Here is a 24336-nt window from a genome sequence, read left to right as displayed (position 1 = left end):
CTTATTACCTGCTTTAAAGGAGGAAGGCCAATTATAATTCTTGGAAGTAATTCAGCTTCAATTATAATCTAATATAACAGTGTAGTATATGAAATTTTGCTAAATGAATTTGTATATATAAAATCTATATGGTATTCTGCTGTATTCTTGTATCAGTACCTTGTAAAGCTACTCCTAAATGATGAATGGATCTATTGAAATAGTCTGTGAGTTGGAAAAGAAAGGCTGGAAGGATTTGTTATACATAAACATTGTCATTTAGTCTTTCTTCCCAAAAGGTATGCACAAGGTGAAAGATTTAAATTAGTTTCAACAAACCATGAAAATGTATTCTCAGTCCCTTTGAACTTCTTTAACCAAGAGATGTACATATTTCATTGTAATCCTGTCTTTCTCCTAGGCGCTGCTTGGAGTGTCCAAGCATGAGTTAACTTCAGCTTGCTGCCCAAAGACTGAGTTCAAAAATTGTGTAGCCATGCCTCCTTCAGTGGAAGTCGGCTCCCTTCAAGGGTGGCAAGCTATTTGGGGAGGCTATGGACTCTGTCTTGATTGAGTCCAAGGACAAACGAAAGATCTTACCGGCGGTCACCAAGAAACCGGACCGCAAAGGCCACTCCTATTTTCTTAAGCAGCCTTTTCAGAACAATGACTCCCTTTCCACTTCGGGGAGTTTTACCAGGTCCTATTCCCAATCACAGGACCGTACCCAGGATAGGGCGTCCTTCAGGGACAAATCCAGACAGCAAGGGAACCACAGGTCCTTTCGAGGGGGGTTTTCCAACCGTTCCTTGCAGACCCAAGTGACCGTCGGCTACAGCGTTACTCCGACCAGTGGGAGGAGACAACGACGGGCGCTTGGGTACTGAACATGATCCATCACGGCCTCACCTTAGACTTCCTTTCCCTCCCCCTTGGTCCTTCATTCATTGCCCCATCCCAAAATCAACTCACAAGCGACAAATGATGCAGGCGGAGATCCAGCATCTACTGGACATAGCGGCCATAGAGCAAGTGCCCCGGGGTCAAGAAGGCAGGGGATGCTACTCGATCCTCTTTCTGGTTCCCAAAGCCTCGGGAGAGGTGAGAGCCATACTGGACCTCAAGAAACTCAACATCCACATAGCATACAAGCGCTTCAAGATGCAATCGTTCCAGAACATCTTGGGTTGCACCAGGCAGGGCGATTTCCTGACTTCAATCGACCTGAAGGAAGCGTATCTGCATGTACCCATTCATCCAGTGCATCGCAAGTTCCTGAGGTTCCAGTTTGCAAACCAACATTACCAATACAAGGCTCTTCCCTTCGGCCCATCATCAGCCTCAAGGACTTTCACCAAACTCCTGGCTGCTGTCGCTGCACACCTCAGGACTCGTCCAGTGAGGATCATTTGTTACCTGGATGACATTCTGTTGATGTCGGTGTCCAGACAGAGGGCATGCCAGGATCTCAACGCCACCATTCATGCACTACAGCAACACGATTTCTCCGTTAATCTGGAGAAGAGCCATTTGGAGCCTACCTCCAGGATTCAACACCTGGGCTCCAGAATCTGTAGGCTTTTCCTCACGCAGGAGTGAAGGGACAGCATCACACCCCTCGTACGCCAGATCAGGAAATCCAGGTCAGCACCTCTAGTGACTCTATCTCAGCTGCTGGGGAAGCTGATCTTGTGCATCGCTGTAGTCCCGTGGGCACAGCTGCATGCACGAGAACTTCAGTGCTTCCTTCTCCTCATACAGCGATGCAAAGCCAGCAACTCCAAGAGGGTGGTTACCATTCCCCCAAGAGTGGTTCGGTCGCTCGGGTGGTGGCAATCCTCGGCACTAGCAAAGGGTCCCTTTTCAAGGAACCAGAGCACCTGGTCATAACAACAGACGCCAGCTTATATGGCTGGGGCACCCATCTACAGACTCATGTGATGCAGGGCAGGTGGTCGCAGGCGGAGCTCGCCCATAACATAAACTGGCTGGAGCTCAGAGCCACCAGACTTGCCCTGTGCCACTTCCGTCGATTCATTGAGGGCCGTCATGTCCTCATTCTGATGGACAACATCGTCGCCAAGGCTTATGTCAATCATCAGGGCAGCACACAAATCGACTGCCCTGATGTCGGAGGCAGAGGCGTTGGGGTGATGGGTGAAACGTCACTTTGAGTCCTTGAGGGCAGACCACATCTCTGGGGAAGACAACGTGACAACGGACTGGCTGAGCAGAACGACCATCAGCAATTCGGAGTGGCAGCTACATCCATCTCTGTTCCACCAGTTGACACAATGATTTGGTCTCCAGGTTCTAGACCTGTTTGCCAGCCCCGAGAACGCTCAGATCTCCCGGTTCATTTCAAGGTTCCAATGCCCCGACGCGGAAGGGACAGATGCTCTTCGATGCTGCTGGCCTCTGGGACTGTTACATGCGTTCCTGCCCTTCCCACTGATACCCCAGGTGATCAGGAAGATCCTGCTGGAGGGGGCCGAGGTACTGCTCGTTGCTTCGCACTGGCCAAGGAGGTCCTGGTTCACCGACCTTGTCAGTCTGTCAGTGACCAAGCATTGGCTCATTCCTCAAGAGCAGATCTCCCTCTGCCAGGGGGCCATTCCTCACCTGGATCCTCAATGGCTTCAATTGGCCGTGTGGCACTTGAGGGGGAGCTCCTGAGGCAGGATAACTTCTCTGACAAGGTCATCCGCACCATTCAGGCGCCCAGGAGACCTTCTACTGTGCAGATCTATGATGCGACATGGACCAGTTTTTCCTCCTGGTGTCACTCCCTTCAAATCATCACCACAGCTGCGACAATTCCGCAAATCCTGGATTTTCTCCAGGACGGCTTGGACAAGGGCCTTGCCCCCAACACACTTTGGAGGCAGACAGCAGCCCTGGCCACCATCTTGTCCAGAGATGATTCTCAACCACTCAGCAGACACCCAAGGGTTCACAGCTTCCTGAAGGGGGCTACCAACTTACGCCTTCCGTTACCCAACTTGGGACTTGTCAATTGGCTTGCAGACCCTAATGTCACCGCCATTCGAACCTATTCGAACCTATTAGTCTACGGCATTTGTCGCTTAAAACTGCCTTCCTCGTAGCCATTACCTCGGCGCGCAGAATCTCGGAGCTGACTGCGCTCTTCATTCGGGTGGACCTTTGTATTATACATTCGGACAGGGTCATTCTGAGATTGGATCTAGCCTTTTTACCAAAAATTAACAGCTTATTCCACAGGACGCAGGAGGAGATCATACCCGACTTTTGCCCGCACCCTAGCCATCCCAGGGAGCGTGTCTGGCACAAACTAGATGTGCGCTGTGATGTGCGGGTGTACAAAAAGACAACGGCCTCCTTTTGCAAGTTGGAATCATTCTTCATTTCATTCCAGCCCTCCTCAAAGGGCAGGAAAGTGTCATCTTCCACCATAGGTTGTTGGCTGCGCGCATGCTTCAAGTTGGCCTACGAACAACAAGCCAGGCCTGTTCCTCCTCATATAACAGCACACTCCATGAGGAGCGCCGTGATGATGGCTTCCTGGGCTACTCAAGCACCTATTGAGGAGATCTGTCAGGCAGCTACTTGGTCCTTGCCGTCTCCATTCATTCGAAATTACAGACTGAACTCCTTTGCCCCAGGTTCCTGCGGACATCCCCATAGTGGATATTCCACACGAGGGCTCTCCATCTCTGGTGGACGAAGGGGACTTTGGTTTTTCTCCCAACCCTTCCAGGGCATTCCCCAGGTCTCCCGATTCCTCCCTAGAAGAGGTGGACATGGAGGAGGCCTGCTTTCTAACGGGGGAGGAGTCTCCCCCTTCTGGCCCTATTTCTGGGATCACTCCTGGGTTATCCCAAGTGATGCAGGAGGTGGTTGCACGGGCGATATCACAGGAGACTGCAGATGGCACCCAACAGCTGGGTCTCACCTTGCCCCTCCAGAACAAGGCCAAAGCTAGGGTGCAGACCATAGGAGCTCACACTCAATCCACCGGAGCCTCCCCTCCTGCTTACTCAGCTGTCAGTGAGGTGTCTGAAGATGAGTTTGCTTAGTCAAACTGACTTTTCACTTGCTTTATCTCCTAATACTCCTCAAAACTGTTAGGGATTGATAACTGAAAAAGAGGCCTTGCAGGAACAATTTGATCCAGTCATATTCTTCCCAGGATGAACCAGATGCATTGGAAACTTTTATTTTATCATTAAGAGAATCCACAACTTCTAAGTCTTTTGATTTTGTTTTCAGCTTGCTAAACATTACATTTACAATATTGCACTCAAAAAAATTTCTAAAGACTTTTGTAGTATTCTCAATTGTAATTGTACTCTAGAATTAAGTTTTGTTATATATACGCTGTTCCTGAAATCATACTGGAAGAATATCATGCTTTCAGGATTGGTAAGTATATATTCAACAGTTATTGGAAGTTCCACTGACTTACATCTTACAATAATATGATTAAATAGATTGAATCTCAGTGCATGATATTTGAAAATTGAAAGTACTACTTTTAGTATGAATTCAAATTTGTTTTGCACAAACGCTAATAGTCACAGTATGGTTCTGGTTCTTTTTGCTCCCAAATTGGAATAACACATAACACAGCTTTTTCCAGAAGGCTATCATACAATTAAATTAGAACTCTTATTTTTCAGAGTTCTATATTGTCAACTTCACATAGTGTTTTACTATATTATACCATCTTTTGGAGAAAACAAATACATGTTGTAAGATGCTAATATATACTTAAAATGATATTATATAAATACAGAGCACCACTACACTGATACCTAAATTCAGTTTTGAATAGAAAATATGAATTTGTATCTTGTGTTCATAATCCAATGGCTACTTAATACAAAACAAAGTTTTGATCAAGCTTGCTAGTGGCATAGAATTTTTTTTACTATGAATTGTTCTCCAATTTGCTGTATAGGTAGCTGTATAGGTGGCAGAGAAGTGGAGTCCCCTGGGCCTTCCTTCCCTCGAAGGCACATGGGACTCAGTCTATTTAATGATCTGAGAGATTATTTAACAGTTGCAACTGGGAATGGATTCTAGTTGTTAAGTGAAGCATCATGCTGTCTCACAACCATTTTGCTTAACAACTAAAATTCCAGTCCCAGTTGTGGTTGTAAATTGAAGACTGACTATACTTTATAACACATGCATGCAATTGCTCCATTACATCAATAATTGACTAAAAAGTGTATTTAATTATTTCAGTAATCTATATTAGATAGAAAGTATATATGGTGCTTGCACACAGACACACATGTTTGTAACTGCTATATAAAACTTTGTAGTATTTGCAGTGGTTTTTGAAGTCCGTTTTTACTATGGACTTCATCTAATATCATGGACTAGACCTTTTTCTTTTTCCTGTAATGTTGGGATGGTGTGATCTGATGTAGAAGCAATCAATTAAATGACTGGTGTCCAATCACTAGCTGATATTCGCCTACTAACAGGTGGATACAATTAGGTATAATCCCTTCAGTCTATAGGAAAAATCCTTAACATTAACAGGTCAGTTTCAAATATATTCAAAGAATATGTAGAACTACATAACATCATATACTTCTGATGCTTATTCAGCTTATTCTGTTACTTGTAAAATGACATATAGTGTGGCTATCTTTTTGTTGTTGTTTATAAAGAAAATGATGCAACATTCCATTTCATCCTAATGTTGATTTTTCCTCAAAGAAAAGTATTCAGGCTTATATTCTATAATATTATAGAATGAAATAATACACATTTCAGCCAAAAGAGACAAAATTTGGTAAGATTATATTTTTTAAAATAAAGAATATTTGATATTTAATAGATGGTTAAGGAGAATGGCATCTAATCTTTTGTTTGATAATTTCTTTATAGAGTTATAAATTTAATATTGACCAACACCAGTTCAGTTTCATAAGGAGTTAAAACTAAAGATTTAAATAAACTCATTTTTGTATGCATTGCACTGACCTCCCTCTCATTCCCTCCTATTTAAAAGATAATTGACTGGTTAGATAATTAGAAGGAGATTTGTACTTGACAGATGCTTGTAAACATAAGGCTGAAGTTAACTAAGCACTGTTAGTCCTTTGAACACTTGAGTCAGCGTATATTAGGTTATACAGAGCTGTAAAGTAAAATTTGCAATGGCCGGTCCTGTAAAAGGTAATCCATTTTAATTTATTATATTTAAACCTGTTGGTGTATAAGAGCAGGGGGATATCTACATTCTTAAACAGTTGTTTTTGAACCTGAACAAGAAATTGTATTACAAGAAAGAACTATTATATATTCATTTTGGGTTTTCATATTTCTCTGTCTTTTCCCCCTCCCCCTTTGCCAGTTGATGCAGATGAGATTAAACGATTGGGGAAGAGATTTAAGAAGCTTGACTTAGATAACTCTGGTTCTTTAAGTGTGGAAGAATTTATGTCTTTGCCTGAGTTACAACAGAATCCCTTGGTACAACGAGTAATAGATATATTTGATACTGATGGAAATGGAGAAGTAGACTTCAAAGGTAAGAAAAAATTAATTTGCTATACACACATTCAATGTCAGCTTTCACCTAATGTGATAAGATGTAGATTTTTTTTAGTTTTTTAGAATTACTTATAAGCTTCAGTTATTCATGTTCTACGTGATAATATAGCTTTCCAGTTGAGAAATGTTTTGTATTATTAGCTAGGAAGGATTCATATGCTTAATAAATAATTTCTCTGAAATGTTGGAAAGCATTTAACAGTTTGGTAATTGTATATCTGTTTGGGGAAAGAAAAAACGGTTTTGTCTTACTCATGGGTGCAATTCCCGCAGTGGAAACACCTCACTTGATTCAGTTTTTAAAAGTGCTAATCACCATGAGTTAACCCAACTGGAAATTAGTTTCTTGGACAGTTGTGCTACAGTGAAAACCCTAATATCTATCCCTGATAGCATTTCAAATGGCACAGATATTGCAAAAAAGCCATGAAAAAGTCTTAATACTTAATTGGGTTAGTGTAAAAAGAAATGATCTTGAAGATAGTCATGATACTTCAGAATTTGAAAAGTTAAAACGTATTGAAGAGTAAAATAAACAAAAGTCCCTGAGCTGTATTTTTTTAAATAATAGTTTAGGAGTATATTTAAATAATTTAAATAATCTGTCATCCTAAAGAAACAGGATTTTAAGCCTCCACATTCAATATTTTTTATTAGGTCTCTATGATTCCAATATATAATTATGTACTTATACGGAACTTATTTGCAGTCCAGAGATTGCAAATGGACTGCTTGGTGCTAAGTACATCTCCATATAACCCCAATGTGATGTGACAGTAAAAATATTGTAGTTCAGTTAGAGGGACACAAATTGTATTCCATCCGTACTATGGAAGTTCCTTGTATCACTTCAGACAGTTATACAGATAGTTCTCAATGACTATTCATTTAACAATAGTTCAGCTACGATGGCACCGAAGAAAGTGACTTACAACCATCCTTGTATCCTGCAGTCATTTGATCAAAATTCAGGCACTTGACAGTCAGCATTTATTTACAACAGATTCAGCCTGGGGGGTTATGTATTAGCCATTTGCAATTTTCCAGGAGACTTCTGACTAGCAAAGTCAATGGGGGAAGCCAGATTTGTTTAAAACCATGTAATGAACATGCCAATTGCTATACTGTGGAGTATCTAATCTTTGGAACATCAAGAATCCTCACAGGGCATCACTCATTTAATAACTATCACTTAATGATGGACGTTCTGATGCCAATTATGATTGTAGGTTGAGGATTATCTGTATTCAACCCAATGTGCCTCATGGTATTGATGGGAAAAATTGGATGAAATGCTATGTATGTCATCCTGAGCTCCTGAAGTAAAGATGCCGTACATTTTTGTCATGGGATTCCATAACATACAAAGCATGTACAAAAAGAGGAGAAGGTCAAAGAACACAGGAAAATGAAGAGACAAGAAGATATACTACTACAATAGTTAATAGTTAACAATAGTTGAGACCAACAGAAGAGCAAGAGCCAGAACTTTGTATCCCCTTCAACAACCAAAGCAGTAAAAGAGGAATAAAGAAGTAAATTTTTGCAGATGTTGTTGAACTCTTAACCAGCTCATGACAATGATTTGTCCCATTTGCTAGACCCCTCTTTGGAGGCAATATTTTAGAATGGCAGATTCCATTACTCCTTTCACTTTTTCCAAAACTCATATTCTTCAAGTTGCATGGGAACACACTCATAATTTCTTGAGCATGGTGGAACTTTCTGTTTCAGTAAAAAAAAATCCCAAAATTTCAATCACACTATTGGCACTGGAGAAATTGGGGCATAAATGGTGTCAACTTTCATTAGACTGAAAAATACTTCCCCACTCAGTTTTGGTCCAGCCAAAACGAATAAGGATTTAAGCCTTGTAGCCTTCCCAATAATATTTACAGCAGTTACAATTCCTAAGGCATGCCAATCTTTTCCATCTCTGCTGCATTGTTATTGCTTTTATTGATACAGATCATTCAGTCTAATTTCAGTCTTCCTTTATGCTTAGAGTTTCATTTTAGATAATTTGGGAAGACATTTTCTGAAATGTACTTTCCAAACAAGCTAGCCACATATCAAGATTGCCCAGATCAGGAATCTCCCTGTCTCTGTCTCAAAATCCTTGAGATTGAACTGCTAAGAGTTTTCACTATCTTCTACGATTAATCATTGGACCTTGCAGCATCAAACTTGTTACTACAAGTAGTCCTCATTTAGAGACCACAACTGGGACTGGTAACAGGTTCACTAAACAAAGGAGTTGCTAAGGGAAACTCGCAACTGTGCTTATGATCTTTCTTCAGCTTTCTTTTGCTTTACAACCCTGCGTTGGTCATTAATGTGAGGGTTGGTCATAAAGTTACTTTTTCACGACTGTCATAACAGTGAAAGCAAAGCAGTTGCTTAAAAAAGGAGTACCTATAGTCTGATCAACGGACATAATTTTTGAGCAGACTGCAGTTCTTTAATACAGATCATGAAGCGTCCCAACCTTCCATTTCATATTTTCATCTTTCTGCCTAATTATAGTGGTTTTTCAGAATGACATTTTCGGGTCCTAATGCAAAGATTTTTTTCTGTCAGAAATTAAACCGTTATTTTGTGTCCCGTAGCTGATTTGGCTTGGCTGTAGATACTTGTCTTTAAAATGTAGATGATAGCCAATAGTTGGATTTTGATGTGCTTAAAATGCAAGGTAAATTATATTTTTCTAATCATTCCCTTTCAACCATTGCTGACAATACACAGACTCTGTTGACTCTTGAATTTTGGAGACCTGTGTTGTTCTAAGACCCCTTAACGCTTAAAGGGAGAAATAAGACCACTAACAATAATTACACCTACATCCAGCTGCATGACACTTTTAAACATAGGTAATCCTCAACTTATAACTGCAGTTGGAACCAGAGTCTTGCTTACTGAGCGAAGTAGTCATTTAGCAAGACATATGCCTGCAATCCTGCTACATCTGGTTGTGGCCACTGTGATTTTGCAGTTGTTAAGCGGATGAAATCCCATGTAAATACTGGGTGCCTCTGGTGGGGGAGGTAGCAAGCGAGTTGGGTGGAGTGCTGTAATGTGTCAATTGACCAGAGCTGCCCATGAAAGCCTCAGCTGCTCACCCAGCCATCAACCCAAGCAAAGCTGCCTAGTCCTGGAAAGCCTCATCCCCTTCCAGTCTGCCAGCACAAACAGAACTGCCCAGACCAAGGAAGGCTTTGCTTGAACTGATAGTCCAGGTGGGCAGTGAATCTTTCCAGGCCACAGCAGCCTTGTTTGCCTTCTGGGACAAGTGAACGATGAGATAGGTAGGTGGAGGGAGCTACAGCATACCTATGGTTGTAAGTGGAGTTGGGCTGCCAAGGATCTGGATTTTTACCACATGGTAACAATTGGAGCTGCAGTAATGATTGTAACTTTGCACATGGGTAATAAGTCCCTTGGTCCACCACCATCATAATTTCAAACAGTTGCTGAAAGAATGGTTGTAAGTCAATGATTATCTTTAAAAGCTGCATTTTCATGTGTCTTCTGAGAGTCACAAGATCTTGTCAAATATGAAAATGCTAGTATATAATACCTAACTCAGGTTCATAAAAACAATAAATAAAACTTGTTGCTTTTAAGATTGCTATGGAAGAAAATTTGAGGATATTTTCCAAGGTTTGGGAAGTATAAAATATTTTCTAAATTCTCTGTATACCTGTATTCTATAGAATTTATAGAAGGAGTCTCCCAGTTCAGTGTCAAAGGTGACAAGGAGCAGAAGTTGAGGTGTAAGTATATTATATTTTGTTAACTACAAGCTACTATGCTTTATTAGAAAGTTGTTTTTTCTGTTCTTCCCTCACTTAATCTTACTTTATAAGCCATTGTAAATTTTAATATACCTTGAACTAGATAACAATTGAAAGATTCATCAACATGTTTTTCATATTTCTAAGGGGAAGTAAACAGTTTTTACATAAAAATAGCTATGCTAGTACTTTTCCATCCCTCTTTTTCCTTTTGATACTTTGAACAGTGAGATATTTGCTAAGAAATAGTGCATAAAATTGTTTTTAACTCTTCCTTAGCAATAACATATAGGAAGAAATTATACAGTTCCATAGATGTATTTATCTTGCTGAGTTTTAGCAATGAGAATTTGATAAGATATACAAAGTATGTTTTTGATTGTGCAAATTACATCATAGTTTATATAAATTGTGCAAATTACATCATAGTTTTTATAAATCCCATGGAAGTAGGGATTTATATAAAATAAAATATAAAATAAAGTAACTATTGGTTATTTGTATAGTGATATTAGACTTTTCAATACAAGTCCTTAGAAGATAAATGAGATTACCATTACTGACTTATTTTTAGTAACCTAGAACTAAGGATAAATTTCTTGACAGGGAGAACAAATAACTAGTGGAACAGGTTGTCTCCAGAAATTTGCGGTACTCCATCACTGGAGATTTTTAAGAAGAGATTGGATAGGCCAGAATGGTATAGGGTCTCCTGCTTGTGCAGGGGGTTGGACTAGATCTCCAAGGTCCCTTGCAACTGTTATTCTGGTTGAAATGTCAAAACATCCTCTGCTGTGATAAAATCAAAATCATACCTCAGAGTTTTGGAACACACAAAGTGATTAAACAGTCTTATTAGTTAGTTAGTGGTCTCACTTGCTGACTTTGACCACTAAGATAATAAATACCTAAAAATATTTAAGCTGCTAAGAATTCATTAAGCTGTTCCTTAGAGCAGGGGTTCGTAACCCACAGACCGCAGCCCACTACTGAGCTGTAGCCATCTGGGAATTAGGCCACTCACATACATGCAGCTTGATTCAGGCAAGTGGTGGGCCGGTGTGTGGCTTGTTTCCCCCCCCCCCCCGAATCTGGCCATCAAGCCGCAAAGGTTGAGGACCACTGCTTTAGAGCAGATGGGACCATTAGAAAAAAGCAGAAAGTCCTTGACTTACAATTGGTGTTTAACAGGTGTTCAATAACACAGCCAACTCCTCAAAAGCTATTTACAACCCAGTCCCGAAGTTATGGCCACTGCAGCACCCCTGTGGCTGTTCATTGTTACTACAGGCCTCCCTGCTATGTCCCCCACCCTAGTCCCCACATGCCTTTCATTCCCCCACCAGGTCCCCACAGGCCTTTCCCCCCACCAGATCCCAGCAGGCCTTTCGTTTCCCTACCAGGTCCCTGCAGGCATTTCCACCCCTAGATCCTCACAGGCCTTTTCCTCCTCTGTTGGGTCCCCACAGACCTTAAGCTTGATTCCCACCCCACCAGACCCCATATCCTCCTCAAATATCTTTTGAAGAGCTCCTGAATCATGCTGCATGACCACACATGGCATTCAATCTGCGCATATTGTTCTATCTATCACAGTGGCAATAGCACTTGGTAATACCACTTTACAGTGCTTTACAGTGCTTTACAGTGGTTAACAGAGTCAGCATATTGCCCCCAACAATTTGGGTCCTCATTTTACCCACTTCTGGAAGGATGGAAGGCTGAATCAACTTTGAGCCAATAATTCTATTGCAGATCAGAATGGATGAAGAGTTGAGTATGAACAAATGAGAAAACAGGCTAGACAAGGAGGTGTCACAGATAGCTAGTAGGATCAAGAGAGCAAAAAGTTTCTTTCGTGCTATGATAAATATGGAATTTTTTAAAAAAATTAAGAATGTCAAAGCCTGAGTTATACTGATTCACTAGGGCAAAATCTCTGAAAACTTTTTCCAAGTTCTCTTAGTAGCTGCATTGAATTGTTTCTGTTAAAATAAACATTCAAAAGCCTCATCTCAGCTTTCCCAGTCTCTCAGAAAGTCTTATCAGAACTGTATTTTTTCCCCCTTGGTAGTTGCCTTTCGCATCTATGACATGGATAAAGATGGTTATATTTCCAATGGGGAGCTTTTCCAGGTTTTGAAAATGATGGTTGGGAACAATCTCAAAGATACCCAGTTGCAGCAAATTGTAGACAAAACCATAATAAATGCAGATAAAGATGGTGATGGAAGAATATCCTTTGAAGAGTTCTGTGCTGTAAGTATATTTCCCCCCTATCATTGCAGTTAGTACTTTCAGATATCCAATAGTTTATTCAGTTTCTGCTATTTCTCCTTTATTTGGCAGTTTACTTACATCAGAGGTGGGTTGCTTCGGGTTGGGCGAACCGGTAGTGGCGGTGGCTGGAGGCTCTGCCCACCCACACAGATGCTTCTGAGCATGCACAGAAGCATCACATGTGCACGCGAGCACAAGCAAACTGGTAGTGATAGGATTTGCAACCCACCTCTGACTTACATGTGTCATCATAAGGTGTGTGCTTCATAACAATCATGTGTATAAGTATTCTAATACATTTTTTTCAATACCTACCCACCCCCTAGTTCAAAATAATCAGGTTGATTAGGAAGAATTGAAAGAAACCCAGAACTATGGTTCCTTTCTCCCTGTTATATAATTGGATTCTAGGCCAATTACATCAATTTTATCTAATGTATTAATTAACATGCTACTCATCATTTATTAATATTTTAAATCTGATTATCCTGATCCTATTGTTTCATGTCTTCTTAATTCTCACAGTATTTTGTATCAATATTTCAGGTTGTAGGAGGCCTAGATATTCACAAAAAGATGGTGGTAGATGTGTGACTCTTTATGATACTACCCAACACTTTTGCTTTCTTCTCCATCTCTGAAGATCTGCTCAAGACGTCCAGCAATGCTCTCTGTGTATTTAAATGGAAGTATTTTTCTCTGTGAAACCACATTTTCCAACATGAGCCTCATGAAGCCAACTAAGTGTTGTTGAACTTTCATTCTCTCAATAACGCAAGTGTAGCACTTTAAAAGTCTGAAGGACAGCAAAATGGAAAGAGCATATCAGTGTGGTGGAGAAAGGGAAGGGGGTTGGCTTTTTAATTTATTTTTCTCAACTTTTATAACAAGAAAATATCTATCTATATATATGTGTGTGTGTATTTATATATAGATATATATATGTTGTGCTTTCTATTTAGTAGTTAGGCAAGCTTTAATTTAATATACTTGATTTAGGCATAAAACTAGAGTACAAAAGTGCCAAGCAGATTATTATATAGTACAACACATAAGATATACAACTTTACTTTTATGTCACACAGATACACACATGCAGGCAGATATACTTTAGAAGAATATAATGTTTTAATGGATGTTAGGTCAACTTTTTCCTGTGACTGTTTCAGATGTTTATATATTGACTGGCTGAAATAGCATCACTTCCTGTTAATTTATCTTAATTACATTTTTGTATGACAGGAATGTAGATTAGTTTGTGTATATATGTACACTATTTAATAGTATGTGCATGTATATGTACGTACACATACTATTTATGGGTATTAAAATAGCAATGCATGTTATAAAAATTTAATTGCCAAGAACTAGATTGTATGTGCAAAAAATGCTTATGGTCATTTCATTTTTTTTTCATTTAACAGAGTTACATAAAATAAACCTAGTAAACATTGGCTCTTTCCATTTAGATAAAACAGTTGTAAACACTTGTTTTTCAGTACTAATCTTGATACAAAAGAGTTTAGGATCATTCCCTAGGATACCTTCTGCAATGAGATTACTAAACCTCTCATGCCATTAAAATATCTTCCAACTATATAGTTTCTCTAAAGCATTTAATATACTAATTTAAGTTGCATAAAACCTGGTAATATTTTATATATGTGTATATAGGTTTATTACACGAGAAACATTAACCTCTGCTATATGGAAGAGGTAAGGTTCACATTCTTTTTTTTTAACGTCCTGATCTTCAGTTGGAGAATTTTTTTTCTAAATTTGTTTTTATCATGACTTGTAATTGACAGTAACTTTATATGTGTGATATAAAAGTAGCAAGGCATGTTATACAATATATAATTCTTTTTCTGCAATGGTACTATTGGATAGAAGAAAATTGTTAGATTTTTAGGATAGTACGCCCTTTCTTCTAGCAATTTTTCTATTTGAAATGTTTTATAATTCGCAGTGGAAAGGCAGGTTGTTCAAACTTAAATCAATTGCCTCCCAGCCAGCCATAGCTGTTCCTTCAATTGAGTGCTGCACATCATGGGCTCTGTCTGTGAGAGAGAAATCCAGGTGCTTGGTGTCCTTGCATGACATGAAGTTTTGCATGTAGATCGATTTGAAATGTTCCTCTTGTTTACATGATTTGCATAATTTAAAAAAGATGTTGCCAAACTTTTGGTAAATGTTAAAACAGAAAATCTCCACTACATGTATCTTTCTTCCTCTGGATCAGTATGTGGATTATAATCCCAACCAGTGGTTGTATTTGTTCCATTGTCAACTGCCATGTGCTCTGCTTCAGGGGGAACTAGTCTTTTGTGAATTTTTTTGTACATAAATATTTGTTACAAATATTTTAGCAATTGCTTTCTATTTCTTAAGTGCTTGTGCATATCCTTCCTGGCATAATAGAAAATAGTGCTAATGTTACTTTCGTACTGGGGGAATGAGCTTTTTTAGGTTGTGTGCAAAAAAAAAGGGTTATGTTGAATGTTTAGATTTTTCCTCTGCATGCTATACCATACATTGTTGGAAGTATAGGAACCTTCATAATGTATGAATAAAAATAAACTATTTGAACTTTACTGCATGGTGTTAAAGCTTCAGTTGAAAAAAAAAAGAATATTCTGAATTTCAGATCTGATTGTACTAAAATTCGATGCTTTTGTGTATAATTAAATACCTGTAACAATATTTGCCCATTTTTCTCAGTGACAGTTCATTTAAAATCAAGTAACACCTGATTCAACGTTTATAGTGATAACCAGTTCCCAAATTATTTTTTCTTTTGTAGACATGTTAACTATCCTGTATTAGTGAATAGAACAGTAAGATCAAGACACATTAAGCTGTAATTTTATGGAAGTTTTTGGCTTATGAGAGAACTTTATTTGGTCAGTTTTATTCTTAGTTCCATAGTAACACCAATTTTATTTTAAGCATAGCATTTTTTCTAATTTTGCAATCTTGACTCATTGCACATATAAGGGAAAGTTCCATCTGAAAGATATCTGCTGTAAACATCAGGGAATAATGAATTCAGGATTGAATACATGTACTTGTCCATGCCTATTTCAACACAGAATCTTATACTTTATAAAAACAATATCTTAGATCGAAAGAGCCTCGTGTACAATTTAAGAATCCCCTTGAATCTGAAAATTGGGTTTTTCCTGTACTATTTCTGAAGCTATTACAAAACTTGAGGGGCTGTAACTAAGAACTGACACCATACATACAATATGTAAGTCAGATACTCAACAGTCTTGAATTTACACAGTAGTTTAAGGACTGGTTTGTGGTACTAAAATTATAAATGTTGCTATGAAAGGATCTTTAGTTTGTTATAAGCAAGCCCTTATTAGCATCTGTATTCATGGGGTAGGACATTTTTTGTTAGCTTTTTGCAGAATCTTGCAGCAAAAAAAAGCTGTAAATTGTCTACATATTTGGGCCATGAAATAATACAAAATGGGTTGAGATCTAGAAATGCTTTGATGCCAAATTACTAAAAATTACACATTAACGTGAAGCAGAGGTCCTGCAAGGCTTGTATTTTTTTAAAAAAAAATAATGGATAGATATTCAGGTCCTGAGAGCCAGTTTGGTGTAGTGGTTAAAGACATTAGGCAGAGACTGAGTTCTAGTCCTGCTTTAGATAGAAAGGCAGGTAAGTAACTCTTGGTCAATTCCATTCTCACAACTCTTCCAGAAGAGTCAAGCTACTTCCCAAAATGTCTGCCAACAAAACAGCAGACTCTTCAGGAGTCAAGATTAATTTGAAGGTGTAAGTCCACTCCCCTCCATTTTTGCTTGAGATTTCTTTGGTGCCCTCTCAAGTCTAGTTTGCATTCTGTCTATGCTGTAGAATTATAAAGGCAGATTGGGGCCGCCATGGCTCACATAAGATGCTGGGCCTGTGCACTGCTGAGGCCAGTGGCTCGATTCCCCTTAAGCGAATAAATCACGTAGGGACAAGGAGCCTCCCCCAATTGTCTACCAGCATTCAGGGGTCCTGTGGGTAAAGGTAACACCACTCCAAAAAAAATTCCTTTCAGAGACAGGCAGCCACCTCAATGATCCCTGGCTAACATGTGCCATACATTAAACAAAGGTAGGTGGTCCTAATGCAAAAGCAACTCTAGGATCTGCATATCTCCCTCTGTAATGTCACAATATTGGAAAAAAATCTTATTTCTCTCTTCTTCCAAGAAGGGAGGTTATCAACATTGTAACAGCTTTTCCCCCTCTTCTACTGAAAAGTTCTTTGATAAGGGGAAAACATTGAGTTTAGTAGTCTTTTAACCATAAATATATTTGCCTTCCAACTACGAGCAGCCCCATTCTGTTTTTTTAGACTAGCCCCTTCCCCGGCAATCTCTTCATACCTTAGTATTTTAAAAGAGTTGAGAATTTCTGAGTACAATAGTGACTCGCAGCATACTATTCATAGCTGCTGTATTCGGTTAACCCTGTATCCATTCAATTCAAAAACTGACATTAATCATGTTAGAAGGAAATTCAAGTACCAGTTTTTATTGGACATAACTTCATTTAGAACACTTGATAATAGATTCTTGCTTGAGAACATTGCTGTGGCAGTTCTATTATATACCAGTCATGTTGGAACTGAAAATTGCTACCAGTTTACTAGGGATGTGAAAAATATTCCATGCATGGAACTGCTACTTTTGAGTGGCCTAGGCATGAATTAATTCAGAAAGGAGTGTTTTGGGGCATGGGAGAGAATGGAAAACCCAGGAATATTGGTGGCAACAGGAAACAAAGTGCAAATATCAGGAATGAGCTGTTGAAGTGGGTATTTCCACTGGAAGCTAAAGATGTGGCAGTAGCTAGCGGGAAGTAGGGCAAGGGAGACTTTGGGAAAATAGATAGGTAGCCTGCCACAAGCCAGGAGGGGGAAAAGGCCCGGCATATCGGCCTTGCCCAATTTACCCTTAAAATCCTTCTGAATTTTGTTTCAGCCCAAACTCTGGACAAACAAAATATTCCAAATTTTGGTGTGGCTGAAATGCCATCCACTTCAAATGGCTTAGCAGAGCTTCTGAAACACAATGTGTTTGTTTGGGTTTTAAAGAAAAGCACACTTTCTTGTAATCAGTATTTTGATATTGCTTCCTTCAAGTGTTTTCCAGTATCTTGTGTAGAAGTGTGTGACTTCAAAAACCATGGTCTTAAAATCTTTCTGCTGTTCTGCTTGCTACTGCTCTAATATTGCCATAAACTTTAGATGGAGGACTTCCTGTAGAAGAAAAAAGTACATTAATACAACTGATTTATAGATGATACAATATGCTTTTTAAAATACAGCAAAAGATCTACAGTTTTAATTAGTATAATAAAAACTATTAATAAACTTGATTTAAAAATAGAATTTTAGTTTGCAAACTCTTATAAGGCTGCTGTGTCATACATTCTTCTGAGTGAGATGGGCATTGTAAAAACGTATGTATGTGTGTATGTGTATGTATGTATGCATGCATATATATGTGTGTGTGCGCACACACACACACACACACACACACCACACATATAAGTTGGTACAGCTTAGGCCTTTTTCTAACTAGAATACCCCTAAATGAAAACATAGTAGTTTACATTAAATATAAAATTCTATGTATTTAGGTTAGAATTTAGATGTCAGATGCAGAACAAGGGTAACAATGAAGGCCAGATGAGCCATTAGTTTGATGATATGAAAAAAAAAATTACTTCATTTCTTGCTCCAAAAATGCCTTCCAGTGTGACATATGGAATGAAGCAATTTTGTGCCATCCCAGTTTTTCTGTGTTTGATTACCTACTCTTAAAAACTGAGTTGTATAGAGAAACAGTTAGTAGTTATGTACTTACGGCTCCTGATCCATTGATCAGTTTATAGTCCTTTATATTATCCCTTTCCCTCATAGAAATGTCAAGTTACATTTCTCTAACCAAAAGCACTTGCTACTTGCAAATCTTTGCTCATTAACTGGCATATTCAAAATATAATGTTAACAAAAGGAATACAAGTTTTACCTAGAATGAGATTGCAAATGGCTGTCCGTGCCATTTTAATGTTCTGGAAAGATCCTAAAATGTGAACTTTCCTGTAATTAAAATTAAAAGATCTCTTCACACATGTTTAAGATACCGAACCTCTGAAAGAATTTTTATTCACTATACAATCTTATATAGCACTTTTATATATGTTTATACAAAAGCAGCTCCAAGCTAAATTTACTTTCATAAGGACAAGTGTCAAAAATTGGATCTACTTTGCCTTTCAAAATGTTCATCACATGATGCCATCGCCATTTATTTCATTTCCCATCCACTTTCCTGAACCTCTGCTGGAACACACTGAATATCTGGAGGCTCATTAGCTCTTCAATATTTGCTTCTCTTATTGCATTATAATTCAATTACCATTCTACTTTTAAATGTAGTTAGACAACTCATTACCCTTTGGATCATTTCTAAGATCCTTGCCATTTTCCTTAATATCTTCAATAATGGCAGAACTTTTAATGTACTTAAAAAGTTCTGAAAATTCAAAGAGATATTTAGAGATATATCATAACTCCATGGGAGTTATGGCTCTGGATTTTGGATATATTATGTAAATTAGCTAATTTGAGGTACTTTGACTCAAAATCTATTGCCCTGTAATGTTTCATCATAGATACAGCTGCTATAAACACTGAGACACCCACATACAAACCTGATTGTGATATTAAACAATTTGAAACAATGCTCCTAAACCTTTTCTATTGCTACATGTTTTTTTGTAGTATGTTGGCTGATGATGGCTACAAATCTTGAAAGCTTGAATATTTTTGGAATCTCTGAGCCAATCAAATCCAGGCATTATCATTATATGAGTAATAACTGCAGCATATCTAGAGGATTCATCTGCCACAAGTGATGCATGCAAGCATATCAATTTGTATATATACTACAGCCAGAAGATACACTGTAAAGTCCTTAGGGAGATAGATAGTTTAGAAACATGAAATATAAATGTTTTGTGTTTTCAAGGCAGTATTTAAAAGATCATCTTGATACTGTCTTATTCCTGGGAATTTATCAGTAGGATCCAATAAATTGAAGATTCAGTTTTAATATATCCAGCATGTATAATAAGCATGGCAAAATTATAGGCTCTGCAATTGCTTAAAAACACACAGGGCTATTACATTAAAACCTGGAAGTTTATTAGCCAAGATTCAAAATTTAAAAAATTGGGAACTGTATAAAACTTACGAATCTGCAAGAACTATTCGTGTCCTTGTTACATTTTCAATAGTAAATTTGGTTTTTCCTCCTTTTCCAGCAATTCTTCCTATTGCTCTTGAAAGATGATCTCCTTTTAAAGGTTTGACTAAAGAGAAAATGTTGTTTTAATTATTTGCCTTTTCCCTGGGCCATTTGTTGGAATCCAATGTGATTGCTAAATCTGAGTACTGTTCAGTTAAGAATAAATGAGATCCATTTTTAAAAAATATATATATTTCAAAAAGATTCACAAAGTTCTACCACTTATTCCCTCCATATTTTAATGGACAGGATTCTATCATTTTCTCAACACTTGTCTCAAGTACACTAATGAAACAAGGCAACCCACAGAAATGAAATCCAAATCTTTGTTGATATAGTCTGCTAATAAATAACATTTAGAAATATATGTATACATATAGAGAAACATGTTTTTGAGACTGCTGAAACTAGAATAAATTCCATAACTCAATCACAAATCATTATTTTAGTAACAATGATATACTTCCAACAACGGTTTTGCTGTTCAATCTGTATTAAAGATTCTTATGATAACTCAGCAGAAGGCCTAACAGTTACAAAACACAATAGTTGATCCTTTAAAATTTCAATATATCTTGAAATCCACAAGGAAAGTTACAAATGAAGGCTGGCTGGCAGTTTTAACTGAAAAATTGTTCAACTAAAAATTAATCAGTGTGAAATGATATTTCAGACCAAACAATGTGAATACCTGTTTCAAAATTATTTTCAGGTTATTTCAGATGTATTCCTATCAATGAACAACAACAGTTCTATATGCATCTCACATCCCCTAATACCCATTATGGTTCTGATCTTTTGATATATTGATTTTCATACTTACCATCTGTTACTTCAAATGATTCTAGAAAAAGCTCATCTAATCTGATTAATGCAAGTGCATCCTGAAAGAGAAAACATAGCAAACAATGTTTTTTAAATAACCATGATTTTTAAAAATACAGGATCAAAAACAGTCACTAGTAAGTCAGCATATGGATTTCTCTAGCTTTGCATTACCAAAACACAATAAAATATGTTAGAAATCTGAAATAATGGACAATAATACTAAGTTCCCTTATATGCACACTTATATAAATATTTCAACAAATACCTGCCACTACATACTACCATTACTACATACTATCCTGCAAGTAATCAATTGGCAGGAAATTACCTGCCAATTAAAATGTTATCCCATGGGTTTTACCATCTCAAAATACCTTCCAGACGGTTTCCCAATTTATTTATTTATTTATTTAATAAAGACACTTCATCTTTATTGCATATGAAACCTCAACTAGAGACATTTATTTAGTAAGCTAATTTATATAATTGCTGCTATCACCTAGGTAATGTATAAAAGGATAAAAAACAGAAAAAACACATTACAAATAAATGTAAACATTTTCTGTACAGATTTAGCAATTGGGATCACAAAATATTGAACCCCTCAGCTAATTATCCAGAAAGGACAAATTTCTCCCTCCCCCCTCCATGAAGACACTTCTTAGATCTTTTCATTTCAAGTATCAGCAATATTCATTCATTCAATATTCATACAATGAACTATGGTAGAGGAGAACTTACCTCAACTTGAAATCCTAGTATAAAAGCTTTTACAAAATCAGCTGCTTTTGTCAAAGCACCTATGTCTTTTGTTTCTTTACAAGTCTAGAAAATAAAATAAATCTTAAAATTTAGGAAGTGATCTTTGGGGAGATTCATAAAATATTACATGAAGCACCACAATCAACTCCTAATATTTAATTCAAATCTAAATATCAATTTATAAGCTATTGACACAATATTCTATTGTTTCTACTATATAAGACTATATTGACAGTAATGAATTTAAAAAACTCTCCAAATCTGTATGGGAAGAATTATTATAAACATATTCTATATTGTGGTTGCCTAAAATGAATTGATACATTAATTTCCAACCATTTAGAACTGACTTTTCCAACTCTAATAGAACTAAAATGCTATTTTAACAAACTAGCAAGATGTCCATTTTCTGAGATTAATGAAAGAAACTAATTATTAAAGCATTCTTTACAGATTCAAATACAGATGTCAAGTATCACTGGGCCAAAATAACTAGTGAAGTCGCGAATCAAAATATTGATCTATTCTTCCACATTTACCAAGGACAAAAGCAGAAGTGGGAAATTTTTGTTTATCCATGCCAGTAACATCCAAGTATAATTGCAATATAATTTGCTACTATCAAATCTGAAACATGTTCTGGGTGCCAACCAGATAAAAAGTTCTCTTTGTGAAAGATCTGCGGAAAGTTATAGGCTCCTATTTAAACAATGCACATTTGTGTTATCTACTGTATATTTGAGGATTATTTATTTCATTGTAATGCCTTCTCACATAATGTAGCATTGGATTATTTGGAATTTTTATTGACCAAAATAATGACGCTTATTAAGACTTACTGCATTAAGGTGATAATTTGTTTTAACAAAATATTTCTAATGCTAAAAAGAAATTTAGAAGTGATTTTTCCCCAACAGCAGACACAAATACAAGATAGTAAATTTTCAGAAATACTAGACTTATTATTTACCTTTATCTCTACATTCCTTGTTTTTAAATTAAATCTAATCTGAAGCTGCAAATGTTCTACAATTGGTGTGAAAATTTTCATCCAGTTCTCTTTCAAAGGAGTATATCTATTTGCTGGTACAGGAATTTTTCTCAATTCACCTTTTCCACACTAGAAAATATAGTAACCATCACAAAATAAAATGTTAAGCAAATAAAATTATTCAATGTATTCATTTTATTTATCACAGTTTACATAGAATAAGCTAAAGAAAATATAAGCAATGTAAATAGTTTTTTTTTCTAATATTAGGTATATCAGAGATTTTTGCCTTTAAAGTTCTACCGTATTCAAAATTAGAGAGCTGTATTAGTTTATGCTATTATTAGTCTCTTAGTCTATCTTATACAGATCTAATAAAAAATCCTGATTTCTATATACGCTATGTATGATGAACTCAGTCACCCTATAACAGTACACTAAGGATCAAATAGAAATTTGTTAAGACACTAAAGTAACGTAAAAGGATAAAATCCTTTGCTTCCAATCACAGGGCATTGCAAGTAACAACCAGCAGTTTATCTTGCACCAGGAAGCATACTGGCCACCAGTGCAACTCACAAAACAGAGGTGTTACCTGGGCATACTAAGGCAGGCCCATCACTATTTGTGCCACTGCATTTTGGACCAGTTGAAAGTTTCCAAGAGGTTTTCAAAGGGCAGCCAATTGTAGAGTGTATTGCTGTACCTAAGCCATAAAGTGCCTAGAACATGAATGGCCATCTGAACCTCCATCCCATCCACCTCCCTCCAAGAAAGGGAGAACTCTACAGGTGCACAAGGATGGGATGCACCACCACCATCCTGGCTCTGCCACAGGTCATTGACAAGGGCGACTAAGACTTATCTCAGTACTAAATCCTTGCCTGAAATCTAATTTGGATTTCCACCAAAATAGCTTTTCTCTCCGAATGAACACCAAAAGGAGGAATGGGGGGGGGAGGGTGCCTACATTCTTACCCACCCACCTTACCCACCCACAATGTAATTATAATAAATCAAGCGGAAGGTTAAACATGCGCTTAAAAACGGAGTAAGCCACGTTCAACTGGAATGTGGCATTGAAACGCCCGCAGCTTAACCATTTGTAAATGCTTGCCATTCATATTTCAAAACGCAATGCCTTTCCATCGAGAAACGGGAGGGGAAAACGTAACCTGCTCCTAGGCATTAAGAAGGGATTACTTACGGCGAGGGCTTCCCCGCTAAGAGGGGGGAAATCCGGCCGCTTCCGAGGCACCGGGCTTTCGTTCGTGTCCATCTGGGGCTCTCGGCGCCTCTTCCGCTTGAGGACCGTCGTGAAGCCTTCTTGGGGACTGTGCGTTTCCATCTCCGTCGGCAGCCGCTCTTCACCAGAGCTTTCCATCTCCATGCTTCGCCGGACCTATCTAGCACGATATCGACAGGAAGAGGCGGGGCTGCGTCTCGGGCCACGCAAGACGGCCGCTATAGAAGCCTTCCTTTTCCTCCAGGTCGCACTCTATGGTTGGCTTTCCCCGTCCCTGTTCCGCCCTATACTGGAGAGAGAGAAACAGGCGGCCTAACCTTGCTCCTCTCGGGCCCTTGCCTGGGAGTTTCAGGTGGAAAGGTGGCGCTGCACAAAAAAGGAGCACGGGTCGCAACCCTCGGAATCTCTATGACAGAGGTCTTCAAACTTGGCAGCTTTAAGACTTGTGGACAGCTATGCTGGCTGGAGAATTCTGGGAGTTGAAGTCCACAAGTCTTAAAGATGCCAAGTTTGGGGACCTCTGCTCTAGTACCCCGGATGTGTTGCCCTTCCGTCGCTTACGCATGCGTAGAG

At 38.1% G+C, this 24336-nt stretch overlaps 2 protein-coding genes across 4 annotated transcripts in view; one reads left to right on the top strand and one right to left on the bottom strand.

Moving 5' to 3' along the window:
* PPP3R1 (protein phosphatase 3 regulatory subunit B, alpha) overlaps nt 1-15202 on the top strand; it is a gene marked incomplete at its 5' end in the record, with an annotated part of 28265 nt that extends 13063 nt beyond the window's left edge. Inside the window, 4 exons of the mRNA XM_087716831.1 lie at nt 6335-6511; nt 10248-10307; nt 12403-12587; nt 13155-15202. Of these exons, the coding sequence (XP_087572957.1) occupies nt 6335-6511; nt 10248-10307; nt 12403-12587; nt 13155-13202 (470 nt within the window). The remainder of the gene's footprint in view (nt 1-6334; nt 6512-10247; nt 10308-12402; nt 12588-13154) is intronic.
* A 1924-nt stretch (nt 15203-17126) lies between these two features.
* Nucleotides 17127-24271, bottom strand: PNO1 (partner of NOB1 homolog). Of its 3 annotated transcripts, XM_014062480.2 has the most exons (7): nt 23725-24265; nt 22497-22646; nt 21506-21589; nt 20760-20820; nt 19883-20000; nt 18656-18726; nt 17127-17880 (listed from the first exon to the last, which is right to left on the bottom strand). In XM_014062480.2, exons 1-7 carry the CDS (start codon nt 23905-23907, stop codon nt 17813-17815), a joined length of 735 nt encoding a protein of 244 aa, XP_013917955.1. In that variant the 5' UTR covers nt 23908-24265; the 3' UTR covers nt 17127-17812. The 3 variants fall into 3 exon arrangements, with proteins under 3 accessions (XP_013917955.1, XP_087572955.1, XP_087572956.1); XM_087716829.1 differs by lacking the exon at nt 21506-21589 and having other exon boundaries at nt 23725-24271; XM_087716830.1 differs by lacking the exon at nt 18656-18726 and having other exon boundaries at nt 23725-24269.
* Nucleotides 24272-24336: the final 65 nt, after the last annotated feature.

Source organism: Thamnophis sirtalis, unplaced genomic scaffold, assembly GCF_051295495.1.
Source record: "Thamnophis sirtalis isolate CommonGarterSnake01/CBP01778 unplaced genomic scaffold, rThaSir2_p1.2 scaffold_5, whole genome shotgun sequence".
Lineage (NCBI taxonomy): Eukaryota > Metazoa > Chordata > Lepidosauria > Squamata > Natricidae > Thamnophis > Thamnophis sirtalis.
The sequence above is the reverse complement of the archived record's forward strand: the minus strand, read 5'-3'. Positions and strand labels throughout refer to the sequence as shown.